This window comes from Artemia franciscana, chromosome 19 (assembly GCF_032884065.1).
Source record: "Artemia franciscana chromosome 19, ASM3288406v1, whole genome shotgun sequence".
In the NCBI taxonomy this organism is placed as follows: Eukaryota; Metazoa; Arthropoda; class Branchiopoda; order Anostraca; family Artemiidae; genus Artemia; species Artemia franciscana.
Window position 1 is genome coordinate 26,277,133 of NC_088881.1, and position 19,402 is coordinate 26,296,534.

The window sequence follows — 19,402 nt, forward strand, 5'->3', positions numbered from 1 at the left end:
TTATCAATGGTGTCCATTTTCAACATTATTCAGACTGCCACAAATTTGTATCATGATGCATAAAAAAGATAGTAATTAAAGTTCCTGTTTTTTTTTTTTTTTTTTTTTTTTTTTTTTTTTTTTTTTTTTTTTTTTTTTTTGTCAAAACTCATAATTATTTTGACACAATATTTATTCGGTTACTTCTCAAGCTAATAACAGTAGTGTCAATTAACAAAAATGTTGGAGGGATTTATTTTTCAAAATCTAGGGGAGATAATTCAGCTACTTTTTTTCAAGCAAAATACCTAAAATGTCAAAAAAAGAATTCTTTAATGAAATGCCCACAAAAAGTTTTTTTTCAAAAGCCAGTGGGGCAAGAAAAATCTAGGGGGAGGAGCAAAAACCCTGCCCCCTAATCCAATCCCCTAAAATAAGATCCACGTTGTTAATAATTTTTTTTTGGCTAATTTATATCGCTCAAGATAATTGTGAAGCTATAACTGTCACTTCCCTTCAAAAGGTTACCGTCCTAAGAAACATTTGGTTTGTTTTGCCAAAACCTGGGGCGTGGTCATAAGTACTCCACCCAAATTCTATAGTATTATGTAAAACTGAAGATGATATCACGTTAGAATCCTATTCTTCTAGCCTGAGGGTAAACCGTATGTGACTGAACTGGACAGTCATCTTTCTAGTTTTTCGGCCCTCGGAAATATATTTAAACAAGTAATTTTGCAGCAGAAATTAGAAATCAGTTGCCTTTCAGTCGCAGTAGTTCAGAACTTTATTTCAAGCACGATGAAACAAATTGTGAGTATTTTGACCATTTTATTTTTTTTTTAATTTGACAGTTTAGTTTTGCAGAGTAGCAAGGGTTCTTGGGTCCATAGATCCTCTTATGTCAAAAATTTGTTATTTTGCACGGCCGACTCTAACCATTTTGAGGTGGATCGTAACCTCATATATTAAAAAAGATGAAATTAGGAGCCTGTAGAGCTCTTTCAAGCCTTTTATTTTACGGGGGGGGGGGCACCAAGTCATACTTTTTATAAATTTTTAGACCATAGTTCCCCTACACTTGATCCATATGAATCACAATCCACGTAGGAGTTTATTAAAACCCACATAAAAGAGAATTATTGGAAAAATTTAGAATCAAACAGTTCGTGGTAACGAACTGTAGTAAGGAGCGACCCGGCTCAATAGTAACAAAAACTCTAAAAAACGGAATTTTGTTAGCAATAACTACATCAAAAGAATTGCATTTTAATGCTGATTTTAAATATATAAGTTTAATCAAGTTTAGTCTTACCCATCAAAAGTTACGAGCCTGAGAAAATTTGCCTTATTTTAGAAAATAGGGGGAAACACCCCCTAAAAGTCATAGAATCTTAACGAAAATCACACCATCACATTCAGCGTATCAGAGAACCAGAAGTTTCAAGCTCCTATCTACAAAAATGTGGAATTTCGTATTTTTTGCCAGAAGGCAGATCACGGATGCGTGTTTATTTGTTTTTTTTCGAGGGGTGATCGTATCGACCCAGTGGTCCCAGAATGTTGCAAGAGGGCTCGTTCTAACGGAAATAAAAAGTTCTAGTGCCCCTTTTTAAGTCACCAAAAAAATTGGAGGGCACCTAGGCCCCCTCCCACGCTAATAATTTTTCCAAAGTCATCGGATCAAAATTTTGAGATAGCCATTTTATTCAGCATAGTCGAAAAACCTTAAAACTATGTCTTTGAGGACGACTTACTCCCCCACAATCCCCGTTGGAGGGGCTACAAGTTACAAACTTTGATCTGTGCTTACATATAGTAATGGTTATTGGGAAGTGTACAGACGTAATCAGAGGGATATTTTTGGTTGGGGGAGAGTTGTTGAGAAGAGGGGGATATTTTGGGGGAACTTTCCATGGAATAATTTGTCATGGGGGAAGAAAATTTCCATGAAGGGAGCACAGCATTTTCTAGCATTATTAAAAAAAAAATAAATATGAAAAAGTTTTTTCATCTGAAATTAAGGAGCAGCATTAAAACGAACAAAAATTACTACGCATATGAGGGGATTCGTCCCCTCCTCAATACCTCACTCTTTACGCTAAAGTATTTTTAGTAATTTCAATTATTTATTCTACGGCCTTTGTGATTCAGGGGTCATTCTTAAGGAATTGGGACAAAACTTAAGCTTTGTTGTAAAGAGCGAGTTACTGCTGAGGGGGTAAATCCTCTCATATACGTAATAAAAACATACGAATACAAAATTTCGTTACGTAAGCTAATTCGTAAGTTACGTATATCTTTTACTAATAAAAACGTTTGTAAAAAATTAAATGTTCTAGTTGCCTTTTTAAGTAACCAAAAAACAGGGGGGGGGGCGACTAAGCCTCCTCCAACGCTCCTTTTTTTCTAAAATCATTCGATCAAAACAATGAGAAAGCTATTTAGCCAAAAAAATAAATATGCAAATTTTGTTTTAATTATTCATCTGCGGAGAGCCAAGATCAAAACAAGCATTAATTCAAAAACATTCAGAAATTAAATAAAAACAAGTTTTTTTTTAACTGAAAGTAAGGAGTGACATTAAAACTTAAAACGAACAGAAATTACTTCGCATATAAAAGGGACTGGTCCCTCCTCAACGCCCCGCTCTTTGCGCTAAATTTTTTTAATGTTTTAAAAAGTAGAGTTTAGAGAAAGTGTCAAACTTGAATGTAAAGAGCGGGGCGTTGAGGAGGGACCAGCCCCTTTCATATGCGAAGTAATTTCTGTTCGTTTTAAGTTTTAATGTCGCTCCTTACTTTCAGTTAAAAAAACTTATTTTTTTTTATTTAATAACTGTAAAAGACCGAGAAGATTTTATTTCTCAATCGTGTGACCATGCCAAATAGAACGTATTTTAGTTTTTTCCTGATGCCTTTTTAAGGTCATGTGAACAATCGCTAATCATGAAATATATCCAGTCTATTTTGGTGACGTTTGCCAGGCAAGTACACAAGATTTTTCTTTCTGGAGGTAATAATACAAGGGTACTAATCGGAGGGAGGATGTTTTCTTCTAGATATTTTCTCTATTCCTTAAATCTTGAAAAATAACTTTTTTTCATATTTTTATTGAAATATAAAAAATTACTCCCCCCCCATATTTTGAAAGATTAATTTTACCCCCCCCCCCCTATCTGCTCCAGTATTTTTGTGATTTGACGCCACTGAGTGACGCAAGAAAAATTTATTTGGTAGTTTTGGTAAAAGAATCTTTTTTAGAAAAAACATGGGAGGGGCCAATCCTCCTCCTTTATATATTCCTTGTGTGTTCATAGTGTTTTTTGATTTGACGAGAGAGTGAGTGAATTTGTGTGCTTACACGGTTCTTTCAATTGATGTACATTTTAATTAAATTCATTTTAATTAAAAAAAAACTAGAGTGTAATTTCATTATACTTTTTGTGCTAATTAGCTGATTAGAAGTAATCAGCAGATTATTTGAATTTATTGCATTATTTGTTCGGTTAAAACCCCAATTGGCTTCAACAAAAATTTTTTAGTATCTCAGTTTTCCTGCAAATGTCAAATATCAAATATCCATTGTTACTAATCAACAAGAAAATGTTTCGCTTCTTAATTATGGAACCTAGGATGCTAATTAGAGGGGGAGGGTATTGCTCCGGTATTCAAAAAAATTATTTTATTTTTGTTGAAAAAATTTCCCCTATATTTAGAAAAATAGTATTTTTTGAATCTTCATTTAAAAAATTCAAGAAATCCTCGTCCCCCTTACATTTTCATGAATGGGTACCCCTACATAGAGCTTTAAGACATTTCTAAAAAAAAAACATAAAAGTATAAAAACAATTAATTCACAGTTTTATCTCTTTTTGGCATTGAACTTTATATCGGTCTGGGGTCTTTTTTCGGAGGGAGGGAGGGGGCACACCGAAAAATTTATAAAATACAATAAAAATTTATTTATATGTATGTTTTTACGTTTGTATGATTCTGACGAAGTTTTTGTCGGAAGGGGGGTCGGGTCAAACTAAGTAACTTGTCCTGGACACGGCCATGCCAGAAACATTTGCTAACACTTCTGATCCAATTAATTGTTTTATGTATAATTTGTATCTTATAAAAAAAAATATTTTCTAATAAATATTGCGAAATCCAATTAACAACCTAAAATCCTAAAATAAACAACCCTAAAATATATTTGCGCAAAAGGGCACGGAAATTATCGTTTCTACCGTTCAGTGCCCAATACCCAGGGCTACTGCTAAGATTTGTCACATCCATTTGTACTGTTACAATTTTACAAAAAAAATTAAAGGGACAAAGAGTTTTCTTAGGGGGCTAGGGCCTAACTCTTAAAGGGCTTGTCAAGGGATGAAAAATACTGTAATGCTTTTAAAAAATAAGTTGGGGGCACGGAAAAATTTATCCCAAGTTCCATTTCTGGCTCTCGGTGGTCAGGTGGCCACTGTGGGCCATATGGCAATATGGCCCACAATATATTTTGATTTTATTAGTGTATTGTCCACCAGGCTATGAATTTGTTCTTTTTTCTCTTATAAGCTGGTTATATATATTTCATTTTTGAGGAGGTGGGATCAAGGTTGCAAAAGCTACGTAAAATATCAGTATTAGAATATTCCTTGACAAGAATCATGTTTGTTTTGATGTCACATCAATTTTCTATTTCTTGTGCTTTTGGTTATCCAAGTGGCAAGGAGAAATTTTTCGCGAGTATAACCTTTCTGGGTAGATAAGTAAAATAAAGGCTGTGAATTTCAGTATTCCTACTTGCAAATGCTTTTCCGCGAAACCAATTCTGCGAATCACCAAGAAATACCTAGGTATCGAAAAAGTTTCTAGTTTGTACTATTCGTCAAAGAAGAGGAAAGAGAATCCACATATAAGGGCTCCTTTGGAGGTTTTCAAATAATTTTACAGTTCCTTGTGTAATACACAAAGAAACGGCTTGCAGCATGCAATAAAATCAACATTAAAATTTATCTTTATTTAGGTGATCTTCTCGTCGGTTTTGGCAATTGCCATATGCCGTCCTACTGAAGAAATTCTGAACTACCAGGCTGATTCACAGTCACATATGCAGAGTGGTATAGCTGGTTCAGCTGTAGAAGGAGAGTACAGTTATGAAGGCCCTGACGGAAAGACATATATGACAAAATACAGAGCTGATGATAATGGATTTGTAGCAGAAGGAGACCACCTTCCAGTTGCACCAGAATCCCCTATGTCAACTGAAGGAGAAACCTCAATGGCATCTGAAGGAGAAATGGCAGTCTCAAAATTCAAAATGCAAGGTTTGAATGATGATGATGACTCAGTTGACGTCATGGCAGCCGATGAAGCTCAGCCTGAACCTGTCCAGTCTCTGCAGGGCTCTCCTATTCTTCTTGGAAGCCCTGCAGTAGCTGCAACTGCCTTTCAGTTTGCTGTACCTTTGGCGGCACCAGCTGTTGTACCACAATTTGTAACAGCTGCAGAAGCTGGTGCTGAGGGATATCCTGCTGCTACTTCCCCACTAGAAGAAGTTAAACTGAGATTTCTTGCTCCTAGCGTTGTGCCGTCACCAATTGTTCCAGCTTCTTTTGTCCCATATGCTGTTACTTATGATAAGCCATCTGAAAAAGCTGTAAATGTACCAGCAGCAACTAGCCAACTCTATGTGCCTCAAGTTCGATACCTTGCACCATATAATGTGGCTTCAGTACCAGCTTCATTTCATTATGTTATTTAAACTTTAACTTTTTCACGTTTTTATTATTACTATTTATTCCTTTGGCAACGCGATTTCTAATAAAGTTGAGAAAAACAATTACTGGCTTATATATCCATAAAACAGATTAGGGGGAGGGATCTATAAAGGAAAATAACTACCAATGAAAGTACCAGGACCTCATTCATCGAAAATAGTGATTTGGCAGATGTAACACGATGTATGTTAATAATTGGTAATAGTGACTATAGGCTGCTGCAAAGAAGCAGGATGTTTACGTTAATCCACCTAAATTTTGGTCAGAATTACTAAAGTTTAAACCCTGCATTCTCTGCCAATATTCATACTCATATTTTTCTCCCTGGTCTATTACACACCAAAGAACAGCCTCAATCATTCATTGTAAATTTCAAACAATGCAAAAAATATTGACTTAGAAAAGATTTAGAAAAACAATAAAACCAGATAAAGCTCTAGTCTAAGCAAAATAATTTTTAGTTGGGTTAACTACATAAACACAAATACGTGAAAACATTCTTGAAAGATGGGTAAGATATTTATTGAAATTGATTATTCGAAACCCAAATTACAATAGAGGAATTTGCATTTTAATTATTAACATATATGATGTGAAAGCTTCACTTTGTATTCATATAATGTGATCTTTTACTATTGAACCAATGGTAAATATACTGGATAAAGGGGTGCAGCTTAGGCTTGAAATTATAAGAAGGGATTAAATATTGTGTCAACAAAATCGTCCAGTATGCCGAAAAAAACAGACATATCCCAAATTTCCAAGCTGCACCCCTGACTGGATATCATGGCTTCATGAATTGAATCTTGGATCTTTCACCCATGCTGGTGGACAGTCGTTAAAAAGAAATATATCGCTTATTGAATTTTTGTTATTTGTTTTGGTAGAAATTGTATATTCTTGAATTCACCATACATTTTGAACATCGCTACACCAGTTATGCATTAATAAGTATTGACCACAAATATACTTTGACTTCATTTGACCCACGTCTGTTGTTCTCTTCACCATGGTAGAGCTTACCTGGTGGCTTCATCCCCAAGGAATGGACAAATAAAAATTACCTGAGGATATATGGTGCCATCTTCTCAATAAGTTGCAAGGAAAAAGGATAATATCCGATATTTTTTCTGATATCCGATTATAACACTGACCCCCATATTGTCCTGATAATATTGGCCGGTCAATCTATCGGTCGGGCCCGAATATATATACATATATATATATATACATATATATATATATATATATATATATATATATATATATATATATATATATATATATATATATATATATATATATATATATATATATATATATGTATATAATAGTTTTTTTAAATATAATTATTTTTTAAATAATTTTTAATTATTAAGGATGAACAATAGCAAAAGAAAAAAGCTTTTATATTATTATTATCTCTTTTTTTTTAGCAATACTTAATGGAAATTCCTGGGTAAACAAGGTCTTTCATGAATCAATAATTAAATTAAAGAGAAATGATAGAACTGGAAATGATAAAACCAATAGAATCAGAAGGAAACAGAGCCTTTATAATAATATATACATTAAAAAAAATTGAATTTTGATGCTCTTTCAAACACTATAAAATTAATGAAATTTAATGTTACCCATCAAAAGTTATCAGCCTGAGAAGATTTGCTGATTTTTGAAAAAGGTGGAAAACACCCTTAGGAAATCAAACGATCTTAATGAAAATTACACCTTGAGATTCAGAACATCAGAGAGCCCTACTGTAAAGGTTTCAAGGTCCTATATACAAAAATGTGGTGTTTTGAATTTTTCTGCCAGAAGCAAGATCACGGATACTTGTTTATTTGTTTTTTCCCGGGGACGATCGTATCGAACCAACAGTCCTAAAAGATCAGGAGAAGGCTCATTTTTTTCGGGAATCAAAAGTTCTAGTGTCCATTTTATGTGACCTTAAATATTAGAGGGTAGCTAGATCCCTCCCACCCCACCTATTTTACCAAAAACTGTTCGATCAAAATTTTGAGATAGCCATTTTTACAGCATGGTCGAAAGACTTAAAAGCTATATCTTTGAGGAGGACTTGACCCCCCCCCCATAGTTGCCTGGGCATCGGCTACAAGCTATTAACTTAGTCCATTGATTACATATAGCATTGGCTATTGGGAAATATACAGATTTTTTTTCGGGGGGGGGAGCCCGCTGGTGGGGGTGCATAGACGAGAGGATCTTTCCATGGAGGAATTTTTGTGGGGAAAGAAAATTTTCCTTTGGAGGGGGAGCTGGATTTCCCCGTATTAATTGAGCAACTATCAGAAATTAAATAAAAGTAACAATTCTCTTCAACTGAAAGTAAGGAACAACATTAAAACTGAAAACTAACAGAAATTATAACGTATATAAGGGGACTGCCCCAACCTCAGTACCTCGTCCCTTCTGCTAAGGTGTTTTTTAGGATTTGTAAAAAGCTGGTTGTTCTAATTTAACGCTCAAAGAATATGTATTAACATTATTATGTATTAATATCAAAAATCTTATGTAATAGGAGTCATTCTTAAATAACTCGATCAAATCATTAAACTTTACCGTTTAAATGAGTGAGGTAGTGAGGAGGGGGGCAACCTCCTCATATACGGACTAATTTCTGATCGTTTTGAGTTTTAATGTTGTTCCTTACTTTCAGTAGAAAAAATTTGTTTTATCTATAACAATCCAAATCGGCACCTAACAGGGTTAAAAAAAAATTTATGCAAAATATTTACAAGTTTCTCCAGACTTTCAGAGGAGCCATTTTTTGATCAGTTTGACATACTTCAAATATTTGTTTTCTTCTCTACTTCTCATTTTCTTTATTGACACACATTTCAGCTTGAATAAAAGACATAAACTTTTAAAAACCAATCGTAAGCATAATGAAGGCAGTGGTCAAGTGTTGTTCAGTCCAAATTTCCACACGAAAGTTTATGGCGTGATTTGACTTTAGACTTTTGTTTATCGTGGCTAAACTATATCATCATAAATTGATTTACCCACCATAGTCTTTACATTTGTCATTTTACATAGTCATTTTGTATTTTATGTTTTACATGTCATTTACATTTTTACACAGTCTTTACCATAGTAATTACTATGTTAGATTTGAACTCTAGTCGACTTTTCGTAATTCTCGAAGCTACGCAAAATCAACTTTAAGTAGTTGAAAAATGTTGTGAATTCCCCATATGAATGTTAAAATTGGCTCTTCTGACAATTTTGGAAAATTCGCTGTACTTACAGGCTCATTACTTTATATTTGGGTTTCGTAGACTGGAGCCATATTTCTCATTGTCAAATATTGTGTCATGCAGACAGATACGAAAACCTTTACGTTCAGACTTTGTCGTAACTAAACGTTGCTTATTTGTAGTCTAGTTCTCTGTGATGAAAACTCAACTGCTGTTGTTGAGAGTCCAGGCGTACTCTTTAAACTCCAAAATGTACGCCGATAAATTTCCGGAAATATCAATTTCGCCACAGAAAGTTTTGCAGCGCAGCCTTGATGATTAGTCCACAGAAGGGGCCTGGCAAGATATAATTTTTCTGTCCTCTTGTTAATGCTGAAAACGTACAAAAATACTTTCTGTTGGGATTAGAAATAGATAAACCATTCTTCAGAAAAAAAAGAACAAAAATAAAATAATTTTCTCCCATATGAAAGACACGTGAAATGAATCTGCGATTTAGAATTCACGGGCTGCTTGAAATAGGTAACAATCAACAACGCTGTTTATTTGAGCAAAATATTGAAAATAAAAAGAAACAAGACTGAGAATAGTAGGTCATTTTCGTTGTAAAGTCCTGTTCTTTCTATTAACAGAATCTATCTGCAGCTAATTTTTAGTGCCATGAAAATTTTTATTACAATTTGAGAAACAGGGTATCCCCAGTACTTAGCCAGTGCCCAATCCTGGCCAGATATTCTTATTAAAAATTATCTTTCCTATTCATAGACAGAAGGCTCCTAATTTTGGAAGTTATGTGCATATGAGTAGATAGTTATGATTGGCTGATTACTAGGACTAGACTAGTCAGAATTGGATGAATAAATTTTTGAAAATGTCTTGTTTTTAAACATTTGAATTTAGACAAAAGTAACCTCTGCACCCTAGCCTATTTAAATATGCTACACTTATTCTGTTTCACAATACTTGTCTTAGATTGAATCTGTCCAAGGTGGACTGTGTCTGTGATTAGGATATGCTATTTTGACTTTAAGATCCTGTGTCAAAGATTTTCTAAGATAAGGTTCAAGATTTAAATATACAGCCAAGCTTAGGCCCTACTGTTGTCTTTCAGTATATATGACATTGTGAGTGTTGTATATGGTTAAAATATTCAAGTTAATTGCATACTTGTTAAGAAGATTTTGACACATCTAGTTGGAAAAACATTTTCTAGATAGGCTAGTATGATAGAGATTTTACAGTGATTTAGCTGTCAAAGAGTAGCCTAGATTAGCTGGATGACTACTGGGTATCTTACCCTAGCCAAAATAAGAATCAACAGTTGTAAAAAATACAGGTCAATCCATAATAGCAAATAGTTTTTGCATAGTTTCTACATCACTAGACAAAGTTAGGGTTAAGATTTTGTTCTGAAAGGAAATGGTTATCTCTCTTCATTTTCCTGGTAGCTTACATTAGTTTTTTATGATTCAAAGTTTTAAATTATGTCATATTTACTAAAGCATTCTTTGGCAAGTGTTTAGCAAGTCAATTCCTCTGATGAAAATCCTGCAATAATAAAAGAGTTGGTCACCCTAGAACCTTTCAATTCCCAACTTACCTGTTTTCCCAAATAGAATATTCACAAGAGGAAGGACCACCAGTTTCAAGCCAGCAATCTAGTCTTATTACAGAATTACCATGTCCAAACCTAAATAAACTCTACTGAATTTTTTTTTGCTCAACAATTTTTTTTTATATTACCAACAACAAGCTGGCAGTGATTCTGCTATAAGGTCTTAAGTACACAGCATGCCAAGACCACTGTTTCTAGGGAAAACTAAATTCTAAAACCATAAAACACTTATTATACCCAGCATAGTATCCTAAACATAATTAGACTAACAACCTAAAGCATAGAAACAATGGAAGACATGGTCCAATCTGAGGTAAGACTTACTACTACTAACAATACACCACAGCACCAAGCTACATCAGGCCAACACAGCTATGGATGCTCTTCCTCCATCCCAGTCTATTCAAAGCCTTCCTTTTACACCCTCCCAGGAAGTTCCCATTTCCTTTAAATCTTTCTTTATGACATCCTCCCACCCTAGACAAGGGCAACCTGCTTTTGATTTGGCCCTAGACAATTGGCCAAAAAGGACAATCTTTGGCAATTTGTCATCCTTTATCTGCAGAATTTACCCTATCTATCTTAACCTTTTTTTCATTATAGCCCTAGAAAGTAGGATTGAGCCACTTTTTTCATACAGCCTACTGTTTAAAATATGGTCAGTCAGTCAGGTACCCAGGACAATCTGTAGGCAATTTCTCAGGAAAAAATCTAATAAACCTTCATCCACTTTTCAGAGTACCCATGCTTCAGAGCCATATTTGACCACTGTCATCACTGTACCTTCCAATGTTCTAATCTTGGTTTGCAGAATTGTCTTCCTATTTTTCAAAACTTTTTATTTAACTGTGGCAAATACCCTACAACTTGGCTATTCTACTTTTAACATCTTCTTTGCTCCTGTTGTCTGTACTAATAATACTACCAAGGTAAGTAAAGCTGCCCATCTGATCAATCTTTTCATTACCCAATGTCACCTTTTCATCTTTACTTATTCCTAGCCTTATAGACCTGGTCTTCTTAAAATTAATTTTCAAACCTATTCTAGCACTCTGAACTGACAAAACATATAAAAGTTCATTCATTTTCTCACACTTTCATCTAGGATGTTTGAATCATCTGCATAATCTAAGTCTTGGAGAGTTTTTCCCTCCTCATTTGATTTCATGGCCTAGCCTATTCCATCTAGCATATTATTTCTTTGGTCTATTTTATTTAATTATTGAATGGTGAGAAGCCTTTTTTACAGGTTTGTTAGCACAAGCTATAGACAAATGTGTTTAAACATATTAGTTTGTATTTAGTTTTGATTTACTTTAAGAAGCTTCATAAGCCCAGAGTTAATTACAGAATCAGAGAATACTTTTTTAGCCAAAGTGTCATTAAGAACTGTTCATGTGAGACTATATTTTCAACATCAGCCAAAGTTTTCAAAAAGAGACAGCAAAGAATAGGAAGCTAAACTTCAAGATACAATTAGAGCTGCCTATCATCTGTGTTTCATAAATAGTGATTACATGTGTGTTTATATATAAACAAGTTGGGCTAGGATGCTGCTGCTGCTTGTCATGCCTAACAAACTTGCATACTCTATCAGAAATTGACAATGTGCAGCAGTGTCTATTCTTAACCACAGAAGAATGGCCCCCTTGAGCATACCTATCTTGGTCACTGTTACCAAGTGGTCCTAAATTGCATCTCTCCTAGCACTCTTCTAGTCAGAAGGCATGCACTGGGCCATAAACACAGTCATAACCCTCTTTTTCACATTTTGTGTAAAGTGTTTTAATCACCATCTCAATAGTGGAGCCAAACAGATCAATCATCAGATCTTATTTTACTCCAAAATGCAAATTAAGGTAATTAAGATTGTTTGATGAGCAAAATGGGTAATTAAGGTTTTAAAATTGACTAGTATTTTTTTAGTAGGCAAAAAAGCACATTATAAGATCCTGCAATCTAGCCTATTGGTTATCATAGATTAAGACAATCTAGGAAATTTGGTAGAGTTTTTTACTCACTAGGCAATCATAGCTTCAGGCCATTAGGCTAGGCTACAAGAATTGCCATTGTACAAGAATGGTTCAAAGTCCCATTTTAAAAATTATAGAACAATTTCAAATACAAATATCTTTTTCCTGTATAATGGAGAAAGCTCTGGTGAGAAGAATCCTGGCACATTTTGAGGAAAACAACTAATGGTATTCAGCTCAGCATGGGCTCTGTAAACAGCATTCTTGTAACATGCAACTTCTAGAGGTGACTAATGACTTTCAATTGAGGGCAGATATTTTTATTTTGTTCAATTGTATTTATATTGACTTTCCAAAAGTGTTTGATGACGCAAAATGATATAATTTGTCTTATATTTGGTCTTAGGAAACCAACAAAAATTAAGTTTCTGCTTACTGAGAGCGGACTATCACCAATAAATGAAAGAAGAAGATCTCCACTAATTAATTACCTTACAAAAATTGAAGCCACTGATTCTCATACCCTGCATAACTGGTTAAGAAATCCATCTGTTTAGAGGCATTGCAAAAGAATATGCAAATATCCAGAAGAAGTTCCCAGTGCCAGTAAAATCTATTGCACCCACATTCCCCCCCCCCCCCTTGGAGTTGGTCAATCCCCATAATAAAGACTGACTTCTCAAAGTGGACCAAAGAACTTACCCCATTTCTTTTATTCAGAAAAAATTTGCTGAGCTAAATAATGTTGCTTATAAAAGCCATTTCCAAATTTTTGTAGATGGGTCCAAAATGAATGAGAAAGTGGCAAGCAGAGCATTCTTCCCAACCCATAATATCGCTTTAGGAGAGAGATTACATGATATTACATCTGTAATGTCTGCCAAGCTAAATGCCTTAATCATGGCATTAGATTTCCTCATGGTTAATGAATATATGAATTTTAATATTAAAAATATTATAATATATTCTGACTCTTTGTCAAGCCTTGAGCTTCTTTCTTCAGCTTCTCATTATAAGATGGATATTGACACATTTCTTTGTCTTAAGATTATTGATATTTTTGCTTCAAAAGGTATTTTAACTCATATCCAGTATATTCCAAGCCACTTGGGTATAATAGGTAACCATAAGGCAGATGAAATAGCAAAAAATGTTTTAAATATTGACCAGCCAAGTGGGAGACCAATCCCCATTAGAGATATTTACCACTGGAGACTTACAGATGTACTGCTAAATAATAAGAATCCTACCCTATCACCTTTCCCAAGTAAGCACCTTTCCAAGATTTATCATAGAATTTGGTCAGGTTCAAATGGGCTAAATTTTCAGGGATTTTCATATCAGATCCCTAATTCAAGTGGTGAAGTTCCCTTGTCCCCCCTTTGCAGGTCATGTAATCTTAAGAATGAAACAATAGATCATTGCCTATTTGAATGTAATATGCTGACGTCTGCACAGTATACCCTGCAATGTAAAATGTTAGAATGCTTCAAACACCACAAAATTCCACTAACAGCCAAGAGTCTTGCTGACCATACTTTCTCGCAGAGCACAGAGCTCAATATATATTCTCATATAATTCGACTGCTGGTATCAAAAGATATACTCCAAGAAATCTGAGCAGATACAAATCATATAAGACAAACCAGCTCCATAGCTCTGTTGATCCCACAGAGTGAGCCAAAAGGAAAAGGGCTAAATAGTATTGACTGAAAAGCCCATCTTCTGAATAAGAAGAAGAAGAAGGGAAAGTTTGACAAAATTTTCTATCCCACTTCTGATAAAGAAATGTCAATGTGAAAGTTTACAGGTCAGTCATGAATGAATATGTGATTTCTTTACTTCAAGAGAATTTGAATGCTCTGCATTGGTGATGTACTGCAGACTCTATGTTCATTAACAAAACCAAGTGCAATGCTGTGCATTATTTGCTTAGACTCCCTCAACATTACCATTACTTTGTTAATGGTAAAGCAATTTCAAGCATGGAGTATGTTTGAGACCTTGGGGTTTGCTTCAATTCAAATTTGATAAATATGTATCAGATATCACCCATAGGGCAAATTACCAATTATCTCATCTAAAGCATACAATTTCTAAGTTTAATTTTTGTTCATTGATTCCTCTTTTATGTATCCACTGTACATCCAAATGCTTGATTATTGCTCATCAGTATGGTATCCCCTTAATAAGAGAGATAGAGAAAGAGTTGAAAAAGTGCAACATAGGGCCACCAAACTCATACCTTACTAGAGACATCTACCATACAACCAGAGAATGCAGAGACTACAGTTGCCTAGTCTTCAGCTCTGACATGATAGAGCTGACCTAATCAATACATTGTTAGTAACATTGATAATACCACTCCAACTCACTTCTTCACTTTTACAAGATACAGTAGTACCCATCAACACCAACACAAAATATACCTACCATGTTCACAGAAAAGATTAGGCCAAAATTCTTTATCTAGCCAAGTATTGAAGACTTGGAATGCAATTCCATTGGAAACGCTTGTGACTATCACAGTATAGTCTTTCAAAGTAGTTTAGCTTCCACAGATTTCCACACTAAGTCTTACCATGATCCATTTCGAGAATATTTTTTATTTTTTGTATTGGTTATTTTTTTGACATGTATGTTTTCATATTATGTTATTTTCATGGAGTTGCATGTATTATGTTGTCATAGAGTATGTTTCAGCACTGTCATAATTTATTGTAATATTTGGTGTAACAAGCTTGGTAAAGCTTACTGCATTTTGGAATTAATAGATAAATAGCTTCAGGTCATCAGGCTAGGCTATCAAAAATTAACAATCAGGGTGTTATTTGCTTACAAATCTAAAGATTTCATAATTTTGAAAATGTTGTAAATTTTTTTCCTGAATTTAATCAAGTTCAGACAAATGTCAGTTTGACCTTTGAGGTCAACCAGTGGGTTATGATCAAAGTGTTGGCCACCCCTGTTGGGCTATATGCCTTCATTCATGAGCTTGAAAGCAAAGCTGGCCTTGCTTTTCACTGTTTATTTCCATTATTTTGACTAGTTGAAAGCTGCCTGACCATTATTTATTAGAAGACAAGAATTGGCTAGACTTGGAAAGCAATTCCAGCCTGCTAGTAGTGTTTCTCTAGTGGTTTTAGTGTAGGCTTAAGTTCAAATCATAATACTTATGATTTTAATAAAACTTCCATTTTTACCTTTTATTCATTTTGTAATTAATAACTTCAAGAAATGGATTTTATTTTGGAGAAACTTGCTAAATCATGACCAAGACCCACCATTAAAGCCAGTTTTTTGATGAAAGTTGATCTTGACAATAGAAGTGTGGCCAATTTCTTAATAATATTTTTTTTAATCATTATTCACCACTAGCCAGTATAGTTTTGCTACCCAGTTGTATGTTGCTTACCATTGATTTTTTTTAGACTGGTATTTATTTGCCACTATCTATATGTCGCTCCTTATTTTCAGTTAAAAAAAAAACTTGTTTTTATGGCACTTGGTATTAACCAAGTGACATATAGCAATCACAAATTCTGTCGGTCTGTCTGTCTGTCCTGGTTTTGCTACTTCAGGGACCAGACCAAATTAAATTAGAAATAGTTGTTTTCCCGATTTGACCATCTGGGGGGGGGGGTGCAGTTAATTCGGAAAAAACAGAAAAAATTAAGTATTTTTAACTTACAAATGGTTGATCAGATCTTAATGAAATTTGATGTTTGGAAGGATAGGACATCGTGTCTCAGAACTGTTATTTTCAATCCCGACTGGATCAGGTGACATTGGGGGGAGTTGGGAGGGGGGAAACCTAAAATCTTGTAAAACGCTTAGAGTGGAGGGATCGGGATGAAACTTGGTTGAAAAAATAAGCATAAGTACTAGATACATGATTGACATATCCGGAACGGATCCGCTCTCTTTGGGGTAGTTGGGTGGGGGGGTTAATTCTGAAAAATTAGAAAAAAATGAGGTATTTTTGCTTTCAAAGGAGTGATTGGATCTCAATAAAATTTGATGTTTGGAAGGATATCGTGTCTCAGAGCTCTTAGTTCAAATCCCGACTGGATCCGGTGACATTGGGGGGAATTGACGGGGGAACCTAAATTCTTGGAAAACGCTTAGACTGGAGGGATCATGATGAAACTTAGAGGGGAAGATAAGTACAAGTCCTAGATACGTGATTGAAGTAACCAGGACGGATCCGCTGTCTTTGGGGGAGTTTGGGGAGGGGGGGGGTAATTCTGAACAAATTAGAAAAATGAGGTATTTTTAACTTACGAAGGAGTGATTGGATCTTAATGGAATTTGAAGTTTGGAAGGATATCGTGTCTCAGAGCTCTTAATTTAAATTCCAACTGGATCCGGTGACATTGGAGGGAATTGAGGACAGGAACCTAAAATCTTGGAAAACGCTTAGAGTGGAGGGATCGGGATGAAACTTGGTGGGGAAAATAAGCACAAGTCCTAGATGCGTGATTGACATAACCAGGATGGATTCGCTCTCTTTGGGGGAGTGAGGGGGGGATTTATTCTGACAAATTAGAAAAATGGGGTATTTTTAACTTACGAAGGAGTGATTGGATCTTAATGGAATTTGAATTTTGGAAGGATATCGTGTCTCAGAGCTCTTAATTTAAATTCCGACTGGATACGGTGACATTGGGGGTAATTGAGGTGGTGAACCTAAAATCTTGGAAAACACCTAGAGTGGAGATATTGGGATGAAACTTGATGGGAAGAATAAGCACAAGCTATAGATACGAGATTGACATAATTGATACGGATCCGTTCTCTTTGGGGGAGCTGGGGGTTGTTAATTTGGAAAAGTTAGAAAAATTGAGGTATTTTAGAACGGGTGACTGGATCTTAATGAAATTTGATATTTAGAAGGAACTCGTGTCTCAGAGCTCTTATTTCAAATCCCCACCAGATCTGTTGACATTGGGGGGAGCTGGAGGGGGAAACCAGAAATCTTGGAAAATGCTTATAAATGTTGTAGATACGAGACTGACTTAACCGGACTGGATCCGCTCTCTTTGGGGGAGTTAGATGGTGGGGTTCGGTGCTTTGGCGAGTTTGGTGGTTCTGGACGCGCTAGGTCTATCAAAGTTGGTAGGCGTGTCAGGGAGCTGTACAAATTGACTTGATAAAGTCGTTTTCCCCGATTCGAGCATCTGGGCGGCTGAAGAGAGAAGACAAATTAGAAAAATTGGGGTATTTTTAACTTGCGAGTGGGTGATCGGATCTTAATGAATTTTGATATTTAGAAGGACCTCGTGACTCAGAGCTCTTATTTTAAATTCCGACCGGCATTAAGCCTCTGATTTTCCTTTTAAAGCAATCTATTGATTCTTAGAATTTTGCTAGAGCTCATACCATATGAGCTCTTGCCTCTTGCCTCTTCCGACCTCGTCACAAGTGCCATATGAGCTCTTAGCTCTTGTTTTTATTTAATTTCTGAACGTTTTTGAATTAATGCATGTTTTGATTTTGGCTCTCCGGACATAAAGAATTAAAATGAAATTTGCATATTCCTTATTTTTTTTTTTTGGCTAAATGGCTTTATCATAGTTTTAATCGGAAGATTTCGAGAAAAAATTAGCAGGGGCGGAGGCCTAGTTGCCCTCCAATTTTTTGACTACTTTTAATTTTTTACGAACGTTTTCATTAGTAAAAAAATATACGTAACTTACGAATTAACTTACGTAATGAACTCCTATATTCGTATGTTTTTATTACGTATACCCCTGAATCACAATCCAATTTGGGCTATGAAGACCAGGGACACATTTTAAGATGACCTAAATAATTATGAAAGGTATTTAAAACAATCACAATTATTTTCTTGTTGCACTCCTAAAGGCACATTGCTTCAGTCCCTTCTGCCCTCCACCTCTGGATATACAGCCAACTTTATTTATTCACATCATATTATTCAATAGCACTATTTTGTCCTTTACAACTTGAACAGCTTTCTCCATTATGAAACATAAGCATTTGCTGTTTGCCATTGTAAAATGTGATGAGAATATATAAATTGGGTTTTACATCTATGTATTTGGGGGGGGGGGCAAAATGAAGCAAAGTGTCTTTTGGAATGATTTAAGTAAGTATTTAATAGTGTTCTCAAGTAGTTTTCAGATTTGTTTTGGGAATTGCTTCAAATTTACCCCTGATTTTAAGCTTTTTCTAAATTTTAGGAAGTGTTGATTACTACTGCTCATTAGTTGCTATAGTGGTTCTGTCAAAGGAGGAATCTTGTTGCATAATTACCAATTCTTTGAATGCACCTGATAGTAAGATAGTATAGAGAACACATGTAGACACCTTGCTAATGCTAGTGAGGAATTATGTCTTGATTCATTTGCCTAAAAGAAAAATATACCACTTGATGCACTATTTTAAGACTCTTCACAAATCTACTAATCATAGCCCTTGCAAATTTCATTTTGAATTCTTAAACGACCCATAAAGTGACTTTATTTGGGTGCTAGGCTTATCCTCCTCCCCGATGTGGAAATGTCCTCTTTATATTCAGCATCATCTGTATATTCAAATTAACAGCTCTTCAGATTACTACTACAATATGAAAATTTGGTTTCGTAGAGACTTTCTTAAAGATAACTGGGGCAAGTTCTAAACATAAGAAAGGGTAACAGACTGTTTCTGTGATGTTCTAATTGCAAGGTTAGGCAGTATATTAGCCACTTTCAGGTAAAAGTAAAGGTCTGACTTTCAATAAAGATGTTCAAGTGAAATACTTGTGACCAATAATTTTTTTTTATTGTCTCTGGCGCCAAAAACATTTTCTTAATTAAAGTAAAAAGTACTTTGGCTTATG

At 34.9% G+C, this 19,402-nt stretch overlaps 3 protein-coding genes across 3 annotated transcripts in view; all 3 read left to right on the top strand.

The window, feature by feature from the left end:
- Nucleotides 1-606: 606 nt before the first annotated feature.
- Nucleotides 607-5,811, top strand: LOC136039489 (uncharacterized). Its single transcript, XM_065723279.1, has 2 exons — nucleotides 607-792; nucleotides 4,996-5,811. Exons 1-2 carry the CDS (start codon nucleotides 781-783, stop codon nucleotides 5,731-5,733), a joined length of 750 nt encoding a protein of 249 aa, XP_065579351.1. The 5' UTR covers nucleotides 607-780; the 3' UTR covers nucleotides 5,734-5,811.
- A 3,666-nt stretch (nucleotides 5,812-9,477) lies between these two features.
- The window catches only part of LOC136039491 (mpv17-like protein 2), a 33,208-nt gene continuing 23,283 nt past the window's right edge, over nucleotides 9,478-19,402 (top strand). Inside the window, exon 1 of the mRNA XM_065723281.1 lies at nucleotides 9,478-9,556. The gene's annotated coding sequence lies outside the window, so the exon portion shown is untranslated. The remainder of the gene's footprint in view (nucleotides 9,557-19,402) is intronic.
- LOC136039490 (syntaxin-binding protein 5-like) overlaps nucleotides 11,496-19,402 on the top strand; it is a gene marked incomplete in the record, with an annotated part of 340,696 nt that continues 332,789 nt past the window's right edge. Inside the window, 1 exon segment of the mRNA XM_065723280.1 lies at nucleotides 11,496-11,511.